This window comes from Trichosurus vulpecula, chromosome 3 (genome assembly GCF_011100635.1).
Source record: "Trichosurus vulpecula isolate mTriVul1 chromosome 3, mTriVul1.pri, whole genome shotgun sequence".
NCBI lineage: Eukaryota > Metazoa > Chordata > Mammalia > Diprotodontia > Phalangeridae > Trichosurus > Trichosurus vulpecula.
In genome coordinates this window covers 173,973,798-173,993,494 of record NC_050575.1, presented here as the reverse complement: position 1 = coordinate 173,993,494, position 19,697 = coordinate 173,973,798, and the positions used below count along the sequence as shown (strand labels likewise).

The 19,697-nt window shown below is 39.0% G+C and overlaps 1 protein-coding gene across 1 annotated transcript; it reads left to right on the top strand.

Annotated features, from left to right (window-relative positions):
• Positions 1-4,907: 4,907 nt before the first annotated feature.
• LOC118841226 (major urinary protein-like) lies at positions 4,908-13,462 on the top strand. The gene is made up of 6 exons (XM_036748615.1): positions 4,908-4,991; positions 6,386-6,519; positions 10,947-11,017; positions 11,607-11,714; positions 13,133-13,234; positions 13,440-13,462. Exons 1-6 carry the CDS (start codon positions 4,908-4,910, stop codon positions 13,460-13,462), a joined length of 522 nt encoding a protein of 173 aa, XP_036604510.1.
• The last annotated feature ends 6,235 nt before the right edge of the window (positions 13,463-19,697 follow it).

Genomic DNA, 19,697 nt, shown 5'->3' with positions numbered 1-19,697 from the left:
CTTTTTATCTCCATTCAGTTTTCTCCAGAAGCCTGTCATATCTGCCTTCTCTAAAATTTTATTCACCTCCTTAACTTCTCTCTTGTTTATTTCAAGGTTAGATTTATCAAGTTCAGAGAGGGGGTTGTTGAGGTCCCCCAGTAGTATGGTTTTGCTGTCTATTGCTTCCTATAACTCCCCTAACTTCTCCTCTAAGAATCTGCATGCTATACCACTTGATGTATATATGTTAAATAATGATATTGCTTCATTGTCTATGGTGCCTTTTAGCAGGATATACTGTCCTTCATTATCTCTTTTACCTAGATTTATCTTTGCTTTTGCTTTGTCTGAGATTAGGATTGCTACTCCTTTTTTTTTTTGCTTTAGCTGAAGCACAATGTATTCTACTCCATCCTTTTACCTTTTCCCTATGTGTATCCCCCTGTTTCAAATGTGTTTCTTGTAAACAACATGTTTTAGGATTATGTTTTTTAATCCATTCTGCTACCCACCTCTGCTTTATAGGAATGTTCATCCCATTCACAGTCACAGTTATGATTACAAGCTGTGGCTTTTTCTCCATCCTGTTTTCCTCCTCCTTTTTATGCTTTTATTTCTCCTTCCTCCCTTCCACTCCTCAAAAGAGATTTGCTTTTGACTACCACCTTCCTCTCTTCACCCTCCCTTTTGATTCCCTTCCCTTATATTACCCTTTTCCTCTTGCTACTTCTTCCCTCCTTCTGACCACCACCCCCATTTCCTTTCCCATTTCTCTGCCTACTGCTTGTAGGACAAGTTTGGTTTATATACTTATCAGAGTATGTAATTCTCTTCTTGAACCAAATCCAATGAGAGTAAACCTCATATACTACTTTTCTCCCTCCCTTCTTTCCCTCTACTATAATATGTTTTTGTGCCTCTTCATGTGATGTAATTTACCCTTTTCTACTACCTCCTTACCTCTTCTCCCAGAACCTCTCTTTACATCTCTTAATTATATTTTTATCATTATAACAGTTATTTTATACTGACACCCACAATCTCTGTGTATCCCTCTCATTGTCATAGTAACTGTATTATTCTCAAGATTGACATATATACATAAGTATTAAATATGTATACATATATAACAATATAATCCTATATAAGGATGTAAACAATTTAACCATATTGATTAACGAGGTTTGTGGGGGGATTTTACCCCTGTTTACCTTTTTGTGTGTCTCTTGAGTTTTGTATATGGAGATCAAATTTTCCATTCAGTTCTGTCCTTTTCATCAGGAAGGTATGGAATTCACTTATTTCATTGAATGTCTATCTCCTTGCCTGAAAAAGTATGCTTAATTTTGCTGGGTAGTTGATCCTTGGTTGTAGTCCCAACTCCTTTGCCCTTTGGAATGTAATATTCTAATTTCTCCTGTCATTTAATGTGGAAGCTGAAAGATCCTGTGTGATCCTGACTGTAGTCCCATGATATTTGAATTGTTTCTTTGTTGGCTGCTTGCAGTATTTTCTCCTTGACTTGATAATTCTGAAATTTGGTTATAATATTTCTTGGAGTTTTCAATTTGAGATCTCTTTCAGGGGGTAATTGGCAGATTCTTTTGATGACTAATTTCCCCTCTGGTTCTAGGACCTCCTGGCAGTTATCTTTGATAATTTCTTTGAAGATACTGTCCAGACTCTTTTTTTATCATGGCTATCAGGTAGACCAATAATTCTTAAATTGTCTCTCCTGGACCTATTTTCTAGGTCACTTGTTTTTCCAGTCAGATATTTCACATTTTCTTCGATTTTTTCTTCTTTACATTTTGTTTGACTACTTCTTAATCCCTCGTAGAGTAATCAGTTTCCACTTGCTCAATTCTAATTTATAAGGAATTGCTGTCTTCATATTGCTTTTGAGTCTCCTTTCTGATTGGTTGATTTTACCTTTCAGAGTATCATTTTCTCTATTTAGATTCTGAATCTCCTTAGCCATTTTGCCAGTTTTACTTTTTAAACATTTGATTTCATCAGCATTTTTTTTACATTTTTTCTTTTACCTGCTTAATTTTATTTTTAAAATGCTCTTTTTTGGGTTTTGGAGCAATTCACGTTCCTTTTTTGAGGTATCAGATGTGGTTATACTGTCAATGCTGTCCTATTCCAAAATGGAATTTTGATCTTTCTTGTTGTCATGAAAAGAATCAATGATCCTCAGTTTTTTCATATTCTTCTTCATGTTGGTTAGCTTTTTCCTGGCTTTACAGTGGATTTCTTCTTTGGGGCTCAGGAAGCTCTGTCCCAGGTTTCTTCTGGGAATTGTTAGCCTAGTTACTGACTTTATGTGTTGTAGCTTGTGGTTTCCTGAGGTGTGGGGGAGGGGTAGTTTGGCTGCCAGAAGTCTCCTCTTCCCCTGGGGCTGCTCTCCACCAGGGGTGGTCTCAGCCATTGTCTGTGCTGGTGTCTCCCACTTCCCCTGGTTGTGCAAAGGAATGTCTGGGTTCCTGGTGTTGACCCTTGCTTGCTCCACCCTTTTGGGACTCAGGAATTCCCACTGTTTGGCTACTGAAGCCACACTTCTGGCTGTTCTATTCCAGGGTTTTTCCTGAGTTATTCTCTCTGAATCAGGGAGGGAGGGATGAGAGCTGTTTACCTGGACATGATGTCTCCCAGAAGTTCAAGAAGGCAGGATTCAAATCTTTGGGCTTCCAACCTGAGGAGTAGATGTCTCATGATGGCAGGCGCTGCCCTGTTGCTTTCCATCACTTCAATAGACTGTCATCATGTGTTGGAAGGCCTGAGGACCTCTGACGCTTTCTTACACTAAGTTTCCTCCAGGCCTCATGACATAATCTTTTTAAAGAAATAGTGCAGACCATGTTTTATTTTCTTCTCTTCTTGGTTTCTCTGTCCCAGGAGGAAACTACTACTCTCTTCTACTACTGCTATTTCTCTGCTAATCTATAGTTGCTGAACTAATGTTAAATTCTTTTAGTAAAGCAGTCATTTGTAGTCTGTCACTAAAACAGAAGTCCTAAGTCTGGGGTCTGTAGCTTTTTAGGTCTAATCCTTTAGATGGGTGCTGAACCAGTCTAAACCACTCCTGTGACCACCTATTCAATAAGTCAGAGAAATTTGGAGTTCCTCACCCATCTTAATGTTTTGAAGCCTTTCCCCCTCTTTAGTCATGAACAGATGTAGAAGGCAATGTTTCAAGCCCCTGAGGGATTTCCCCTCTCAGGTTTTAGACAGCACTAAAACCATTCTAGCCCATCACAATAGCAACAGGAATCTGATTGCCTTCAAATAGCTCCCTCAACACCTATAGGGCTTTACTTGCCATAAAGAATTCTCCAGGTCCAGATGGAAATAAAACACAGGAGGAGTAGCTAACTCTTTACACAGTAGAATGGTTCTGCATGCCTCCATGGGCTCCCAGCCTCTAGAAAACCTTCTGAGCTTTAGTCTCTGGGCAGTGAGCAATTCCCTGATACCCTGTTCCCATGATGTCAGTGACTGGTCGGTTTTGGGAAAGTTTCTCCATGATGATTCTGAAGCAGTGATACAGGACAAAATATATATTGCCCTCTGCAGCTGCTCTTTAGATCTCTCCATAGCTTGTAGGGATTTTTCATTATAATATTCCTCTTCCCACACTCTCCATTCTAGTCAAACTGGACTGCCAGTAATTCAGTAGGTAGGCCACTCAGTGTTTGTGACACCATGCCTTTGAGAAAGTGGTTTCTCTCCCTCCTCAACTCATCCTTGTGGTTCCTTCTAAGCATAAATCATCCTTCCTGCGGCATGATCTGTATTATAATAACTAGTAGCACTCTCTCACTTTCTAGAAATTACTTCATATAAGTTTGTAAATATATGATTTATTTACTTTCTCGTATATAAGTTGTAAACTTCACCCAGTGAAATGAATGTTCCTTGGAAGCAAGTACTGTTTTCTTGATGTCTTTGTTTTTCTACCATCTCCTACAATGTCTTGACCATAACCGAGTATTAATAACAGTATGTTAAATTGAATCAGATTTTATTTTAGGGCAAATTGAAATTAGGTTCCAGATCATGGCCTCTGAAAAATACTAGGACAGTGACCTTCTGCAAGTCTTTTATCTTCTCAGTACACTCATATGTCTCTTCAAGATGATGAATTCTCAAGGATTTGATGAGCTATGCTGGTACAAAGAGTTTCATCTCTGGGAGTACTCTAATTCCCTAAATTTAAAGATAAAGACCAGAAAAAGAATGTCCTTAGAGTATTTTATTGTCTACTAGATTGTAAGCACCACAAAGGAGATCAAGTCCAAAACATTTCAGTTTGATCAATGACAAGAATATGCTTTGCAAACAGTAGGCACTTAACAAATGTTTACTGAATTTTTACAACTAGAAAGAAAGTTCCCAGATTGAGAGGAGAGATATTTCTTTATTTGGGCACTCTTCCCACACTACCTAAGAGAAGACTGCCTGTACGTCAGGTGCTTTGTAGGAAAATTTCAACACTTTTTAAAATGGTGACCTCAGTGTAATCCTTTCTGAGAAGTTAATTGCTTGACTGACATGAGGACAAAAAACATAAAAACTGTATTTTCTGGATCTCCGGACGGACAGAGAGTTGATCTGAAGAAGCTGGCCAAACCTAACACTAGCTTTGAATCTTGGAAATTTTCATTTCAAAATTGTTACTTTTTTGTTGTCAAAAAGTACTTTACTAATCTGTCCTTGGGATCCTTGGCTAGCAATTACTCACAGGACAGTGACTTTGCATAAAGTGTACTTTGAAGGATTAGTGTCCCTTTAATGCCACATCATCAGGGACCCAGCCCCAGAATGAGGTATAAAGGCAGCTGATCAGAGAGCCAGAGAATTCAGCAGAATCCTCACACATTCAGGTGCTGCTGAAGCATCAAAGAGGAACCCTTCAGAAGATGAAGATTCTAATGCTGACTGTGGGGCTGGCCCTGGTGTGTGGCCTTCAGGCTCTCAATAACAATGCAGAAGACTCACCAGAGGTAAGTGAGCAAGAATGGGAACAGGTTGATAGAGTTGTCTGGCAAAGGTGTGAGGATAACTAGTAGGGAAAACAGAACCTCTTTGGGTAGAACAAAGAAAAAATAGGACTCACAGCTGAGAAGAAAAGACATGCATTTTGTTATTTTCACTCAAAATGGTCCTTCCCAATAGGTGTATTGTGTACCACCAATTAAAGTCAGCAGAAAATATGAAATTACACAAGAGTGTGTGCCCATGCCCTATTTCTTTTACATGACAAAATAAAAACCCATAGAACAGATTCTGCACCTGTCAAATGTCGGGTTGCCCTAGATGATCTATAATTATTTTCTTTTTTGTTCAAAGATGCTGAAACCCTGAGATTCCATTCTTTCAAAAAAAAAAAACTCAGCTGTGATTGAAATCTATCCTCTCTGAGTCTGATTACAGTAGCAAATGAAGTGATAAATTCCGGCAAGTCTCCTTTTCTGTGACTTTCCATTTAAACCAATTTTTCTGATCATGTTCAGATGGTAGCTTGAGGGCTTTTGTTCTGCACACATGCTGGGATTAAATGCCATATGAATTCTGTGGTGGGGTGTTATCTCGTATCTAAGTAGAATGGAGAGAAAGAATATCCCCCAGGACTATGAATGATTAGAGTCAGAGAATGAACACAAGTCTTTTGAAGGTAATTAAGGAGAATTATTTTTAAGACCCCAGTAGAAATCTTCCATGTTCTTGTGGCAAAATCTCTCCTTAATTCTCAAACAAATTGAAGTAAGTACCATTCATATCTAAGTTCATGATACATAGTACGAGGAGTGGGAAATAATGTTATTAGTAAAATAATGCCATGAAACACACAGTGTAAACATAATTAGACCCATGGAGAGGGGGATTTGAGGAGAAGAAGCTGGGGGAACCTGAGGAATTAAGGCAACAGCTGGCCTTCTAGGTGTTCTATGATAGCTTTTTGACTGAATCCATACTTCATAGAACGTATCCTCTTAATAAAAGGATTGTTTTGTAAAACTTGGACTCAATCAAAAGGCCACACCCAAGGACTTAGAAGGCCACAAGTGTTCTCAAGGCCTCAGGTTTGCCACCCTGGCATTGGACAAATTAGCAAACTAGGACACAGAAAGGTTAAATAACTTACCAAAAGTTGCAGAGTAAGTTATTATCAGAGCCAGGCCAGAACTCAAATTTCCTAACTCCTAGTCTCATGAGTTTATTGATTTACTATGAAGATAATGTGTGAACCAGGTAGGATTGGGTTAAAGATAGACTTCATTTTTGAGGTTTCAGCTTCCTCACTTGTATATATAGAGGGATTAGGTCTATGGTCCTTCCCAGTTTAAAAATACTATTGGATGCCTTTTTCATTTCTCATCTAAACACATTTCCACAGATTACTGGGGAGTGGTTCACAGCTGCATTGGCCTCAAATGTGACATCTAAGATTGAGGAAGGAGGTAGCTTGCAGATATTTGTCAAAAGTCTCAGCAAACATGACAATCTTATTAGTGGAGACTTCTTTAAAAGGTGAGTGCTACCTGTGTTAATTGTTGGCTATGGAAGTGGGGACAAAAACTTGAGTAATAGGGCAGGCATCCTTTAAAGCACAAAGGTTGAGCCAAGAGTCACATAATTGAAGCTTATATACAGTGGTGAAAGATAAGGCTAATTAAACGTATTTTTATACGAACTTAGGATATTTTGAATCATGCCCTGAGAGAACTACCATTTCCTTTCTGTTCTAAACCTCCCTGAGTCACCAGTCTCCATTTTGTAGTAGAGGTGAGATACTTGAGGCCCCTCTCCTAAGAAGGCAGAAAGCAGAATGAGAGACGGAAGAAAAATACTCACTTAACTCACATATTTGCAGTACCTTATTTGGCCATTCCCCAATTATAGAGCATTAACTTAGCTTACAATTCTTCTACAATTCTAATCTAGTTATTTCAACTCTATTGGCCACAGTTTCCTTATCTGTAAAATGGGAATGATAATAACACCTATTTCTCATGGTTGTTTTGGTGATCAAGTGAGGTAATATTTGTAAAGTGCTCAGCACAGTATTTGGCACCTAATAAATGCTTTATAAATGTTATTATATTCTTCAACTACTCCTCTATCAGGAAAAGGCTTTGAGTTATGTATTACTATTAGTACCCAATATAGTTTGAGCATTTTATTTAAACTTAGATGTTTATGATTCAAAGGCTTTTTTTCTTCCCAGTGGACTGCTTCCTTTCTCATCCTAGTTATTTTATTTTGTTCACACAAAAGCTTTTCGATTTCATTTACCAGAAATGTCTCCTAGGTGTGTTTGTGAAAGGTGTTTGATATGATTTTCTGCTTATTTTTATGACTATTAACATTCAACCATATATCCCTTTGAGGTATGGTATAAATTTATAATGTAACAGTTTCTTAAGCCTAATCTCTGCCTGTTATCCAAGAAATTTTCCTGTTATCCAAGAAATTCTTGTCAAATAAAAAGTTGTTTCCTAGGTAAGTTATGTTTTCAGGTGTAGTAAACTCTGACTCTTCCTTGTCCTGTCTTTTTTCCCGATCTACTTTTCTATCTTTTTAAAAATTGAATGCGAAGTGGTTTATCTCATTTCAGTTACCTTGATCAAAAGGGGACAATTTTTGTTTGCTTTTCTCTTGAGATATTGTGAGTATAAAATATAATAAAAAGTTCATTTTGTACATACTTCTTTCAGTTTAAGGAAGTTTTAAGTTTTCTCCACAATGAGCTTATAAGGAAAAGCAGAACATTAATATCTTTATTTGGAAATGAGAAATGTAACTCTCTGAAAGGTAAAAAGTCTTGCGTGCCCACGGTCACACAGTTGCAAACTGGAAGAATTAGATTTGAATGTACTTCCAATTTCAGTTGATTTATGGAAAGGTCAGTAGTTATCCCAAAATATTTTTATGCAGAACTACTAAAGAGAGAGCTCTTCTGTCTATTCAAGTATTTTCCTTAATTGAATATCACCATTATTCCGCACACCAAGGATTCTAGATTTTCAAACAATTAAATTGAATTAAAAATATGCAATAATATTGTTTTTTTCCTTGAGGGGGGGTGAAGCCAAGATGATGGCTTGTAAGCAGGGTCTAGCTTGAGCTCCCTAATGAGTCCCTCCAAAAACTTAGAAAAAATGGTTCTGAACCAATTCTAGAATGGCAGAATCCACAAGACAGCAGAGGGAAGCAGGGCTCCAGCCCAGGACAGCCTGGATGGTCTCTGGGTGTGGTCTATCCCACACAGAGCTGGAGCTGGGAACGGAGTTGAGCAGAGCCCAGCCTGAGCGGCATGGACCAAAGTGGTGGATCAGAGCAGGAGTGCACAGCCTGCTGAAGATCTAAGCCAAGTCTGGGTGGGGGTCCTTGGGGAAGGAGCAGTGCTGGTGTGGCAGAGCCAGCACCTCCCCCCCAAAACGTGGAACATAGAACTCTCTAGTCTACAAGCAGTCATACCCCACTGAAAAACTCAAGGATCAAGTTGGTTGGTTGGGAATATGGCCAGGCAGCGAAAACACACCCAGATTCAGTCTCAGACTTTGCATTCTTTCTTTGCTGAGAAAGAAGACCAAAACATATAGCCAGAAGAAGTCAACAAAGTGCAAGAGACTACACCAAAAGCCTCCAAGAAAAACATGAACTGGTCCCAGGCCATGGAAGAGCTCAAAAAGGATTTGGAAAAGCAAGTTAGAGAAGTAGAGGAAAAATTGGGAAGAGAAATGAGAAGGATGTGAGAAAACCATTAAAAACAAGTCAATGACTTGCTAAAGGAGAACCAAAAAAATACTGAAAAATACATTGAAGAAAACAACACCTTAAAAAATAGAGTAACTCAGATGGCAAAAGAGCTCCAAAAAGACAATGAGGAGAAGAATGCCTTGAAAGGCAGAATTAGCCAAATGGAAAAGGAGGTCCAAAAGACCACTGAAGAAAATACTACTTTAAAAATTAGATTGGAGCAAGTGGAAGCTAGTGACTTGAAGAGAAATCAAGATATTATAAAACAGAACCAAAGGAATGAAAACATGGAAGACAATGTGAAATATATCTCATTGGAAAAACCACTGACCTGGAAAATAGATCCAGGAGAGATAATTTAAAAATTATTGGACTATGTGAAAGCTATGATCAAAAAAAGAGCCTAGGTATCATCTTTCAAGAAATCATCAAGGAGAACTGCCCTGATATTCTAGAGCCACAGGGCAAAATAGAAATTGAAAGAATCCATCGATCGCCTCCTCAAATAGATCCCAAAAAGAAATCTCCCAGGAATACTGTCGCTAAATTCCAGAGCTTCCAGATCAAGGATAAAATACTGCAAGCAGCCAGAAAGAAACAATTTGAGTATTGTGGAAACCCAATCAGAATAACCCAAGATCTGGCAGCCTCTACCTTAAGATATCGAAGGGCTTGGAATACGATATTCTGGAGGGCAATGGAGCTAGGATTAAAACCAAGAATCACCTACCCAGCAAAACTGAGTATCATGTTCCAAGGCAAAATATGGATTTTCAATAAAATAGAGGACTTTCAAGCTTTCTCAGTGAAAAGACCAGAAGTGAATAGAAAATTTGACTTTCAAACACAAGAATCAAGAGAAGCATGAAAAGGTAATCAAGAAAAAGAACAAGAAAAAGAAATTGTAAGGGACTTACTAAAGGTGAACTGTTTTGTTGACATTCCTACATGGAAAGATGACAAGTATGATTCATGAGACCTCAGTATTAGGCTAGCTGAAGGGAATATGCATACATATACGTTTATGTATATATATGGGTGAATGTGTATGTATGTATATATCTATATGTATATATATATATGTATATATATATATATATATAGGGAGAGAGACAGAGGGAGAGAGAGAGACAGACAGAGAGAGAGAGGACACAGGGTGAGTTGAAGATGAAGGGAAGATATCTAAAAGAAATAAAATCAAATTAAGGGATGAGAGAGCAACATACTGAGAGAGGGAGATAAGGAGAGATAGAATGAGGTGGATTATCTCGCATAAAGGTGGCAAGAGGAAGCAGTTCTGTGGGAGGAGGGGAGAGGGCAGGCAAGGGGGGAATGAGTGAGCCTTGCTCTCATCAGATTTGGCCTAAGGAGGGAATACCATACATACCCAATTGGGAATCTTACACCACAGGAAAGAAGAGGGAAGAAGATAAAAAAGGGGGGGATGATGGGCATGGAGGTAGTCAAAAACAAACACTTTCAAAAGGGGACAAGGTCATGGGAGAAAATTCAATAAAATGGGATGGGTTGGGAAGGAGTAAAATATAGTTAGTCTTTCACAACAAGAGTATTGTGGAAGGATTATACATAATGATGCACATGTGGCCTATGTTCAATTGCTTGACTTCTTAGGGAGGGTGGGTGGGAAGGGAATAGGGGAGAGAATTTGGAACTCAAAGTTTTAAAAACAGATGTTCAAAAAGAAACAAAAAAGTTTTTGCATGCAACTAGAAAATGAGATACACAGGCAATGGGGTGTGGAAATTTATCTTGCCCTACAAGAAAGGAAGGGAAAAGGGGATGGAAAGGGAGTGGGGTGACAGAGGGGAGGGCTGACTGGGGAACAGAGCAACCAGAATGTACGCCATCTTGGAGTGGGGGGGAGGGTAGAAATCGGGAGATTATTTGCAATTCAAACTCTTGTGAAAATCAATGCTGAAAACTAAATATGTAAAATAAATAAATTTTAAAAAATATGCAATAATTTTTAAATGGTGAACTCTATTTAATACTTTCTAAGAAGTTAGAAGTCACCTTAGATTCAGCATTGTTTATAACATTCTTGTAAGAAATGAAAAAGTATACATTTTTGGAGATAATATTAAAATTAAACAAATCAATGCATCAGGGTATTTCTTAGTGAAATTTCCTTTGCCAGAATGAGGTACTCTTTTAATCCTAATCTTTATTTCTAGGCAAAATGGCAAATGCATTCAATTTTCTCTCACTGCTTCCCCAGGAGAAGATGGTCAAATGCACGTACCATGTAAGTATAAATGAGACTTTTGATGTCTTTCAGCATTATTCTGAAATGAATTTATGGAATCAGTTATTAACAAAGGAGTGGAAAATAATCAGGAACTATACCAAAAGCTATCTTTTTGCAGATGTCCCTCCACCACCCTGTCTTAATTCCATTATGTCTGCACTGTGCAAAGCCTAGATGAGATCCTTTGATTTTCTCTTCTTCCTTACAGAGTTCTAGACATCTGATTAGCCCTTATGTGATTGAGATGGAAACTAACTCACTGTGGCCTTGCACAACTGTTTTGCCCTCCCTTGGTCTCAGTTTCCTCGTCTATAAAGTGAGGTGTTTGGACTAGACGGTTTCCAAAGTTCCTTCCATTTCTGACGTTTTGTGACTCTAGAGGCAGATAAGAAGAATGTTGAAAAAATAGAAGTCTGTCAACAAAATTACAGTTTGATTGGAATGGCAGAGCTTATGATGGAATTGAGTTTTCCAGAAAGCCCTGGAAAATGCCTTTGCCTGATGTTTAATCTCTAACAAGTCTCAAGTCTTCACTTTTGTTTCTGTAGTTTCAAAATTCTGACCTGAGTTTTTGAATGCTTCACAGATGATGGAGAAAATGCTTTCTCCCTTGAAAGTGGAGACTCTGAACATTTGATATTTGTCTTGTATAATACCAAAGTTAAGGAGGTGACCCTTTGGGCAGAACTCTATGGTATGTATCCTATGATCCTGCACTAACACTCTTGTTCTTCTCTTCTCTTTTTCATGATAAGAGTACTAAAGAAAAACAAGTGGTAGCATTGTAGCTTTGGGGGTGGCCCAAACTGTGTTTGACTATATTTTAAATGCCAGAGAGCACCAGAGAGCCACACAGAGACAGTCAGGCTGAAAAATAGACAGACAGACAGACAGACAGACACACACACACAGAGATAGAGAGAGAGTGTGAGAAAGAGAGAGAGAGAGAGAGAGAGAGACAGACAGACAGAGAAACAGACAGATAGAGAAAGGGACAAAAAGAGAGAAAGAGACAGAGACAGAGAGAAAGACACTGAGAGAGACAAAGAATGAGAGATACTGAGAGACAGAGAGAGGTTCCAGTGTAAATTTTTCTTTTTCTCTGCTCTGAAAAATGGTAAATTTGGGATGAATTATTATCCCTTGTTGACCCCAAACCTATAGCTAGTAAAGGAAATGTGAGTGGGGAGACCTCTGGCCTAGTATTGAGCCATTACATCTATTTCTCTTCCTGGGGGACTCCATTCTTCTCATTTTAGGCTGTACTCACTGAATGATGAATATAGGTGGACAATTGAATGGTTAATCACATTTACCCTAAAATAGGATTTTAAAGTCAGGTAACGGAGAAAGAGCAAAACCTAAGATAGAAATACAATTTGGGAAGTATGCACTCACCTTGGGAGATACTGAGGGAATGTGGAGAAGGCAGATGAGTAATCAGCAGTTCAAGTCTCAGGAATCTTAATGGTTTCAGCAATGTGATGCTATCCTATATTTCTCATTGTTGTATCACATGACCTTAACACCCCAGATTTACTCCTCATACCTTCCAATCTCCCAGTCACTGATATGACTGTTGGTAGCCCATGCTGGGTTCCCTTACATTCTCATCTCCACCCCCTGGATCTTCTAGCTCCTTTCTCCCCATAGAAATTTACTTTTTATTTATCTTTCATATTTCTTATGTAGTAGATGTTTAGATCTTATAACCCCATGGGGTCACACTTGCGTTTTCTTTTATCTAAACAGGTTTCTTTCCAGCAGATTCTAAACTCCTTGAGAAAAAGACTAGCTCTCTATTGTCTTTGCATCACTAATGCCTCACATAGTACTTGGCACTTAGTAGGAGCTTAATAGATGCTTATTAATTGACTAGTGATAATCAACAGAGATTTTTTTTCATCTGTTTTTAATAGGTGCAAAAAGTCCTGGGGCATATTACACTTTCAATTTCCAAAGTGATTAACTCAGTCACCCGGATCAAGGGTAGAGGCCCCTTCCCCTGTAGACTGCACCCCACATTCATCTAGCTACTCCTTTTCTATGTATTGGTGAAAGCGATCAGGGAGAAAGACTCAGCAACCATTCTCACTTTCACCCTAACTATAGGCCGGACTCCAGATGTGTCTGATGAAATAAAGAAGAAATTTGAGGAAATATGTGAGAGATTTGGAATTAGGAAGGATCAAATTAGAGATCTGTCCAAAGATGGTAAGCTCTGCTCATCTCTGTCTCTAATTCCTTATTTTCTGGGTTAGACTGGGAGGAGAGAATTCCATAGAATGAAACTTGCCCAGTCTGACTCCCCTTGCCCTCACCCAGACAATCTTACTGACTCTTCCTCTGGGATAGTGAACAAAACCTCTGAAAAGGATTCATATGTGAGAATCATTTGTATCCTGTTTTGTCTCCACAGATCGATGTCAGGAGCTTAGGTAAGGAAGTTCACTCTGGCATGCAGGTTTGTTATCTTAGACTATGAGCTTCTTGTCTGAGAGTCATATTTCTTTAGAAAACCAGAGAAGGTTCCTCTGGTGTTCAACTGCATAAATTTGGATAGATATAGACCCTACTTGACTTTGGGTGCTATTAGTATCCTCAGCAGTACTTGACTTCTCCTTGGTCATCCTGACATTTTCTGGTAAAGTAAGTGCTTAAGGTGGGGGGAGTGAGCGTGAGTCATATCTCTTTTTCCTAAAGATTATTTTAATTCTGTCCCTTCCCTCTTTCTCTGTCTTCCAAAAGTTGATGTATATGAGATTAATATGAGTATGTGGAATGGTCAGAGGGATGGGGCTTGGTGGTAAAATAAATGAAGGGATCAAACCAAGGAATTGGGATAAGGATGTGGAGGTGCTTCACTGGTACGAAATAGGGTGAACTTGCAGGCAGGATTTTGGCATGATGACTGGAGTGATAATCTGGATTTGTAATCCATTCAATTTAATCTGTTAAATTCATCCATCTAATTCAAGATGGATTTTAGTTCTTTTCAACCTCCTAAAGAACCTCTTAAAGTTGTCTGCCTCTGTTTCCCAGCCTGAGGGTTATAGGAATAAAGATTTTTGTCTGGCTGCTTTTCATCCTCATCAAATTCCATTCTCAATGGGTTTCCCACTCACCTCAGATAATATTACTGAATGTCTTGAAGTCTATGGTTTCCTAGGTACTTTTTTATGGGTCAAAATTACCTCCAGAATGTGAATTTTTTCGTCTTTGTTCCAAGCTCTGCCTCTCACTTCCAATTCCTAAGGCACTTTGTGATATTATATAACCAGGATTCTTTCACTATCTCACAGGAATTCCTAGGATGAAACATCCCTGTGATCCAGTCCTACTTCCTCCAAAGAATTGTTAATATGGATGATGAAAATTTCTACTGGCTTTCTGCTCTCTCCTCCAAACTGAAGGGGGATCCTATTCCCCTTCATGCTCTGCCTGCAAATAACTAATAAATGATTAATCCAGCACACCATGTCTCAAATACATTTGGGAATCTGGGGGAGGTGGACTTGCAGGGGATTGTAGAGCAGTAGGAGGAGGAGGTATTGTCAGGTTTATGGGAATTCACCAAGGCACCTACACTGACAGAATTTTATCTGTACATGCTACTAATCCCTTTAGTTTTTACATGAGAGTTATTAATGTTTACACAGCACCAATTTATCCTGTGAGTCTTTTAAATAACTTATACCCCTTCTAGGCTAGCCTCTCTCACCACATCTCCCATACACCCATCACTAGCTTGGTAATTAAAGGAATTCAGATTGGATGCTCAGAGAGGTGATTAATCTTTTTTTAAAATTTATTTATTTATTTTTAGTTTACAACATTCAGTTCCACAAGGATTGTGTTCCCAATTTTCTCACCCTCCATCCCTTCCTCCTGTCCCCTCCCCAAGATAGCATGCAATCCAATATATTCTCTACGTATACTTTCACATAAAACATATTTTATTTTTTGAGATTCTTTTAGTTTACAACACTCGGTTCTCCATAATTTTGAGTTCCAGATTTTCTTCCCCCACCCCTCCCTACCTCTCTCCCCAAGACTGCATGGAATCTGATATAATTTCACATTGAACTTATTTACACACTAGCCAAGTTGTGAAGAATTATGACCAATGGAGTGAATCATGAGAAAGAGGAAACAGAACCAAAAAAAACCCCAGAAACAAAAACAAAAGAGAAAAAAAGATGAAAAAAGGGAGCATAAAGTGTGCCTCAATCTACATTCAGACTCCATAGTTCTTTCTCTGGATGTAGATAGTATTCTCCATCATGAGTCCTTTGGAGTTGTCTTTGCACCTTGTGTTGCTGAGAAGAGCAAAGTCTATCAGGGTTAGTCATCACAGAATCCATATATATGTGGTTGTGTATAACGTTCTCCTGGTTCTGCTCCGCTCACTCAGCATTATATTGTGTAAGTTTTTCCAGGCTGTTATGAAGTCCATATCATCCCCACTTCTTATAGCACTATATTATTCCATTACCTTCATATACCACAACTTATTCAGCCATTCCCCAATTGATGGGTATCCCCTCAATTTCCAGTTCTTAGCTACTACAAAAAGAGCTGCTATAAATATTTTTGCACATATGGGTCCTTTTCCCATTTGTGTGATCTCTTTGGGACACAACCCTAGAAGTGGTATTGCTGCACCTGGGGCGGTGGCTGAACCTCAAACTCCTTTCACTCTGTCCCAGCAGCTTTTCCCACTAACTTTTTCTGTTTTCTTTGGTGATTGTGGGTTGAGAAGTCTGGTAACTGCCACAGCTCACTAATTCAAGGCGTTAGGGCCTGTTCCACCTGGCTCCCAGTCTGGTTGGTACAGGCATGGCTCACGCTGGACTCTGCTTCTCTCTGCTCCCAGTTCCATGTGATAGACCATACCCTGAGACCATCCAAGCTGTCCTGGACTGGAGCCCTGTTTCCTTCTGCTATTTTGTGGATTCTGCAGTTCTAGAATTTGTTCAGAGCCATTTTTATAGGTGTTTGGAGGGACCCGGGTAGGGGGGGAGCTCACGCAAGTACCTGCTTTCCAGCCACCATCTTGTCTCTGCCCACCTTTTTCTATTGTCCTTCTCTTGAATGAAGTTATTAATTGTTTCTCTGATTTGTTCTTTGGCCACTCATTCCTTAGAATTAGATTATTTAGTTTCCAATTAATTTTTAGCTTATTTTTCCATGGTTCTTTATTACAAATAATTTTATTGCATCATGAGCTGAAAAGAATGGTTTGACTACTTCTGCCTTTCTGCACTGAATTGTGAGGTTTTTATGTCCTAGTACATGGTCAATTTTTGAGCATGTGCCATGAACCGCTGAGAAGAAAGTATATTCCTTTTTATCCCCATTCAGTTTTCTGCAGAGGTCTATCATACCTGCCTTTTCTAAAATTCTGTTTACCTCCTTAACTTCTTTCTTATTTATTTTGAGGTTACATATATCAAGTTGAGAGTGGGGGACATTGATGTCTCCCATTATTATAGTTTTGCTGTCTATTTCTTCCTGTAACTCCCTTAACCTCTCCTGTAAGAATTTGTATGCAATACCACCTGGTGCATATATGTTAAACAATGATATTGCTTCATTGTTTATGGTGCCTTTTAGCAGGATGTAGTGTCCTTACTTACCTTTTTCAATTAAATCTATCTTTTGCTTTCTCTGAGATTAGGATTGCTTTTTTCACTTTAGTTGAAGCACAATATATTTTACTCCAGCCTTTTACCTTTACCATTTGTGTATCCCCCTGTTTCAAATGTGTTTGTTGTAAACAGAATATCATAGGATTATAGTTTTTAATCCATTCTGCTGTCTTGTTCTGTTTTATGGGAGCGTTCATCCCATTCACATTCACTGTTATGATTTCTGTCTGTGTCTTTTTCTCCATCCTATTTCCCCCATTTATGCTTTTATTTCTCCCTTTCCCCTTCCACTCCTCAACAGTTTTGCCTTTAACTGCTGCCTTCCTCAGTTTACACTCCCTCTTCATTCCCCTCCCTTTTCTTACTGTTTTCATTTGCTACTTCTTCCCTCCCTTCTGAAACCATGCTCCCTTTTGGCCCTTTCCCCTCCTACTTCCTGTAGGACAAGTTAGATTTCTATACTTATCAGGGTTTGTTATTCTCTTCTTGAACCAGATCCGATGAGAGTAAAGCTCAAATACTGCTCTTCTCCCTCCCTTCTTTCCTTCTATTATTTTTTCCTTTTTTAAAATTTTTTAAAATTTAATTTAATTTATTTATTTAAAATATTTATTTTTCAGCATTGGTTTTCTCAAGAGTTTGAATTACAAATTTTCTCCCCATTTCTACCCTCCCCTCCCACTCCGAGGTAGCGTATGTTCTGGTTGCCCTGTTCCCCAGTCAGCCCTCCCTTCTGTCACTCCACTCCCCTCCCATCCCCTTTTACCTTCCCCTCTTGTAGGGCAAGCTAAATTTCTACTACCCATTGCCTGTGTATCTTATTTTCTAGTTGCATGCAAAAAACTTTTTTTTTGTTTTTGCATGTCTGTTTTTAAAAACTTTGAGTTCCAAATTCTCCCTCCTCCTCCCTTCCCACCCACACTCCCCAAGAAGTCAAACCATTCAACATAGGCCACATGTGTATCACTACGTATAACCCTTCCACAATACTCATGTTGTGAAAGACTGTGTTTTGCTCCTTCCCAATCCATCACCCTTTATTGAATTTTATCCCTTGACGCTGTCCCCTTTTGAAAGTGTTTGTTTTTGATTGCCTCCACCCCCATCTGCCTTCCCCTCCATCATCACCCCCTTTTTTTATCTTGTTCCCTCTTCTTTCCTGTGGGGTAAGATACCCAATTGGGTATGTATGGTATTCTCTCCTCAGGACCAATCTGATGAGAGCAAGATTTAGTCATTCCCCTCTCACCTGCCCTCTCCCCTCCTCCCACAGAACTGCTTCCTCTTGCCACCTTTATGCGAGATAATCCACCCCATTCTGTCTCTCTCTATCTCCCTCTCTTAATATGTTCCTCTCTCATCCCTTAATTTGATTTTATTTCTTTTAGATATCTTCCCTTCATCTTCAACTCACCCTGTGTCCGCTCTCTCTCTCTCTCTCTCTCTCTCTCTCTCTCTCTGTATATATATATATATATATATATATATCCACACACAGAGATATATACATACATACACATTCAATTATATATATATATATATATATATATATTTACATAAACATATGTACATATATACATATTCCCTTCAGCTACCCTAATACTGAGGTCTCATGAATCATACAGACCATCTTTCCATGTAGGAATGTAAACAAATCAGTTCAATTTTAGTAAATCCTTGCAATTTCTTTTTTTGTTCTTTTTCTTGATTACCTTTTCATGCTTCTCTTGATTCTTGTGTTTGAAAGTCAAATTTTCTATTCACTTCTGGTCTTTTCACTGAGAAAGCTTGAAAGTCCTCTATTTTGTTGAAAATCCATATTTTGCCTTGGAGCATGATACTCAGTTTTGCTGGGTAGGTGATTCTTGGTTTTAATCCTAGCTCCATTGACCTCCAGAATATCATATTCCAAGCCCTTCAATCTCTTAATGTAGATGCTGCCAGATCTTGGGTTATTCTGATTGTGTTTCCACAATACTCAAATTGTTTCTTTCTGGCTGCTTGCAGTATTTTCTCCTTGATCTGGGAGCTCTGGAATTTGGGGACAATATATTGATTTTACGTCTCAGGGTGTCATTTTCTTTATTTAAATTTTGAATCTATGTAGCCATTTTACCAATCATATTTTTAAGGACTGGATTTTGTCAGTGTCTTTATGTTTTTCTATTTTTTCCATTTTTTCTTTTACCTCCCTGATTTGGTTTTTAAAAATTCTCCTTTAGCTCTTCCAGTAATGTTTTTTTGGGTTTGAGACTAGTTCACATTCCCTTTTGAGGTATCATATGTGGCTATAGTGTCATTACTATCCTCTTCCTAATTGGTATTTTGATCATGCTTGTCTCCATAAAAAGAATCAACGGTACTCGTTTTTTTTTTCTGTGTTCTTCTTCATGTTGGTTAGCTTTTTCTTGGCTCTACAGGGAATTTCTGCTTTTGGGGCTCAGGGCTCTCTTTCCCAGGTTTTTTTGTTCTGGGGATTATGATTCTCATTACTGGCTTTGTGTATTATAGTCTTCAGTTTCCTGAGGTGCGGGAGAGGGTTCTGGCTGCCTGAAGTCTCATTTTCCCCTGGGGCTGCTCTCCAGTACTGTTGCTCTTCAGCAATGGTCTCAGTTGTTTGTTGTCTGTGCTGATGTCTACCATTTCCTCTGTAGGTGCAAGGGTACTTCTGGGCTCCTTGTGTTGACCCTGCTGGCTCTGCCCCTCTGGGACTCAGGAACTCCCACTGCTCTGTCACTGAAGCCCCACTTCTGTCTCCTTTGTTCTAGCGTGTTTTAACCAGGAATTCTCTGGGTCATGGTGTGGTGGGTGGGATTAGAGCTGTTTACCTGGCCATTATATCTCCCAAAACTTCAAGAAGATGCGTTTCATACATTTGGGCTGCAAGCCTCAGGAGTTGATGTCTCGCAGCCAGTGGCATTGCACTGCTGCCTCTCGTTGCTTCCACAGACTGCCATCCTGTGTTGGGAGGCCTGGAGACCTCTGCCAGTTTAGGGTTCCCAGCTTTCTCCCAGCCTGTCTCACTG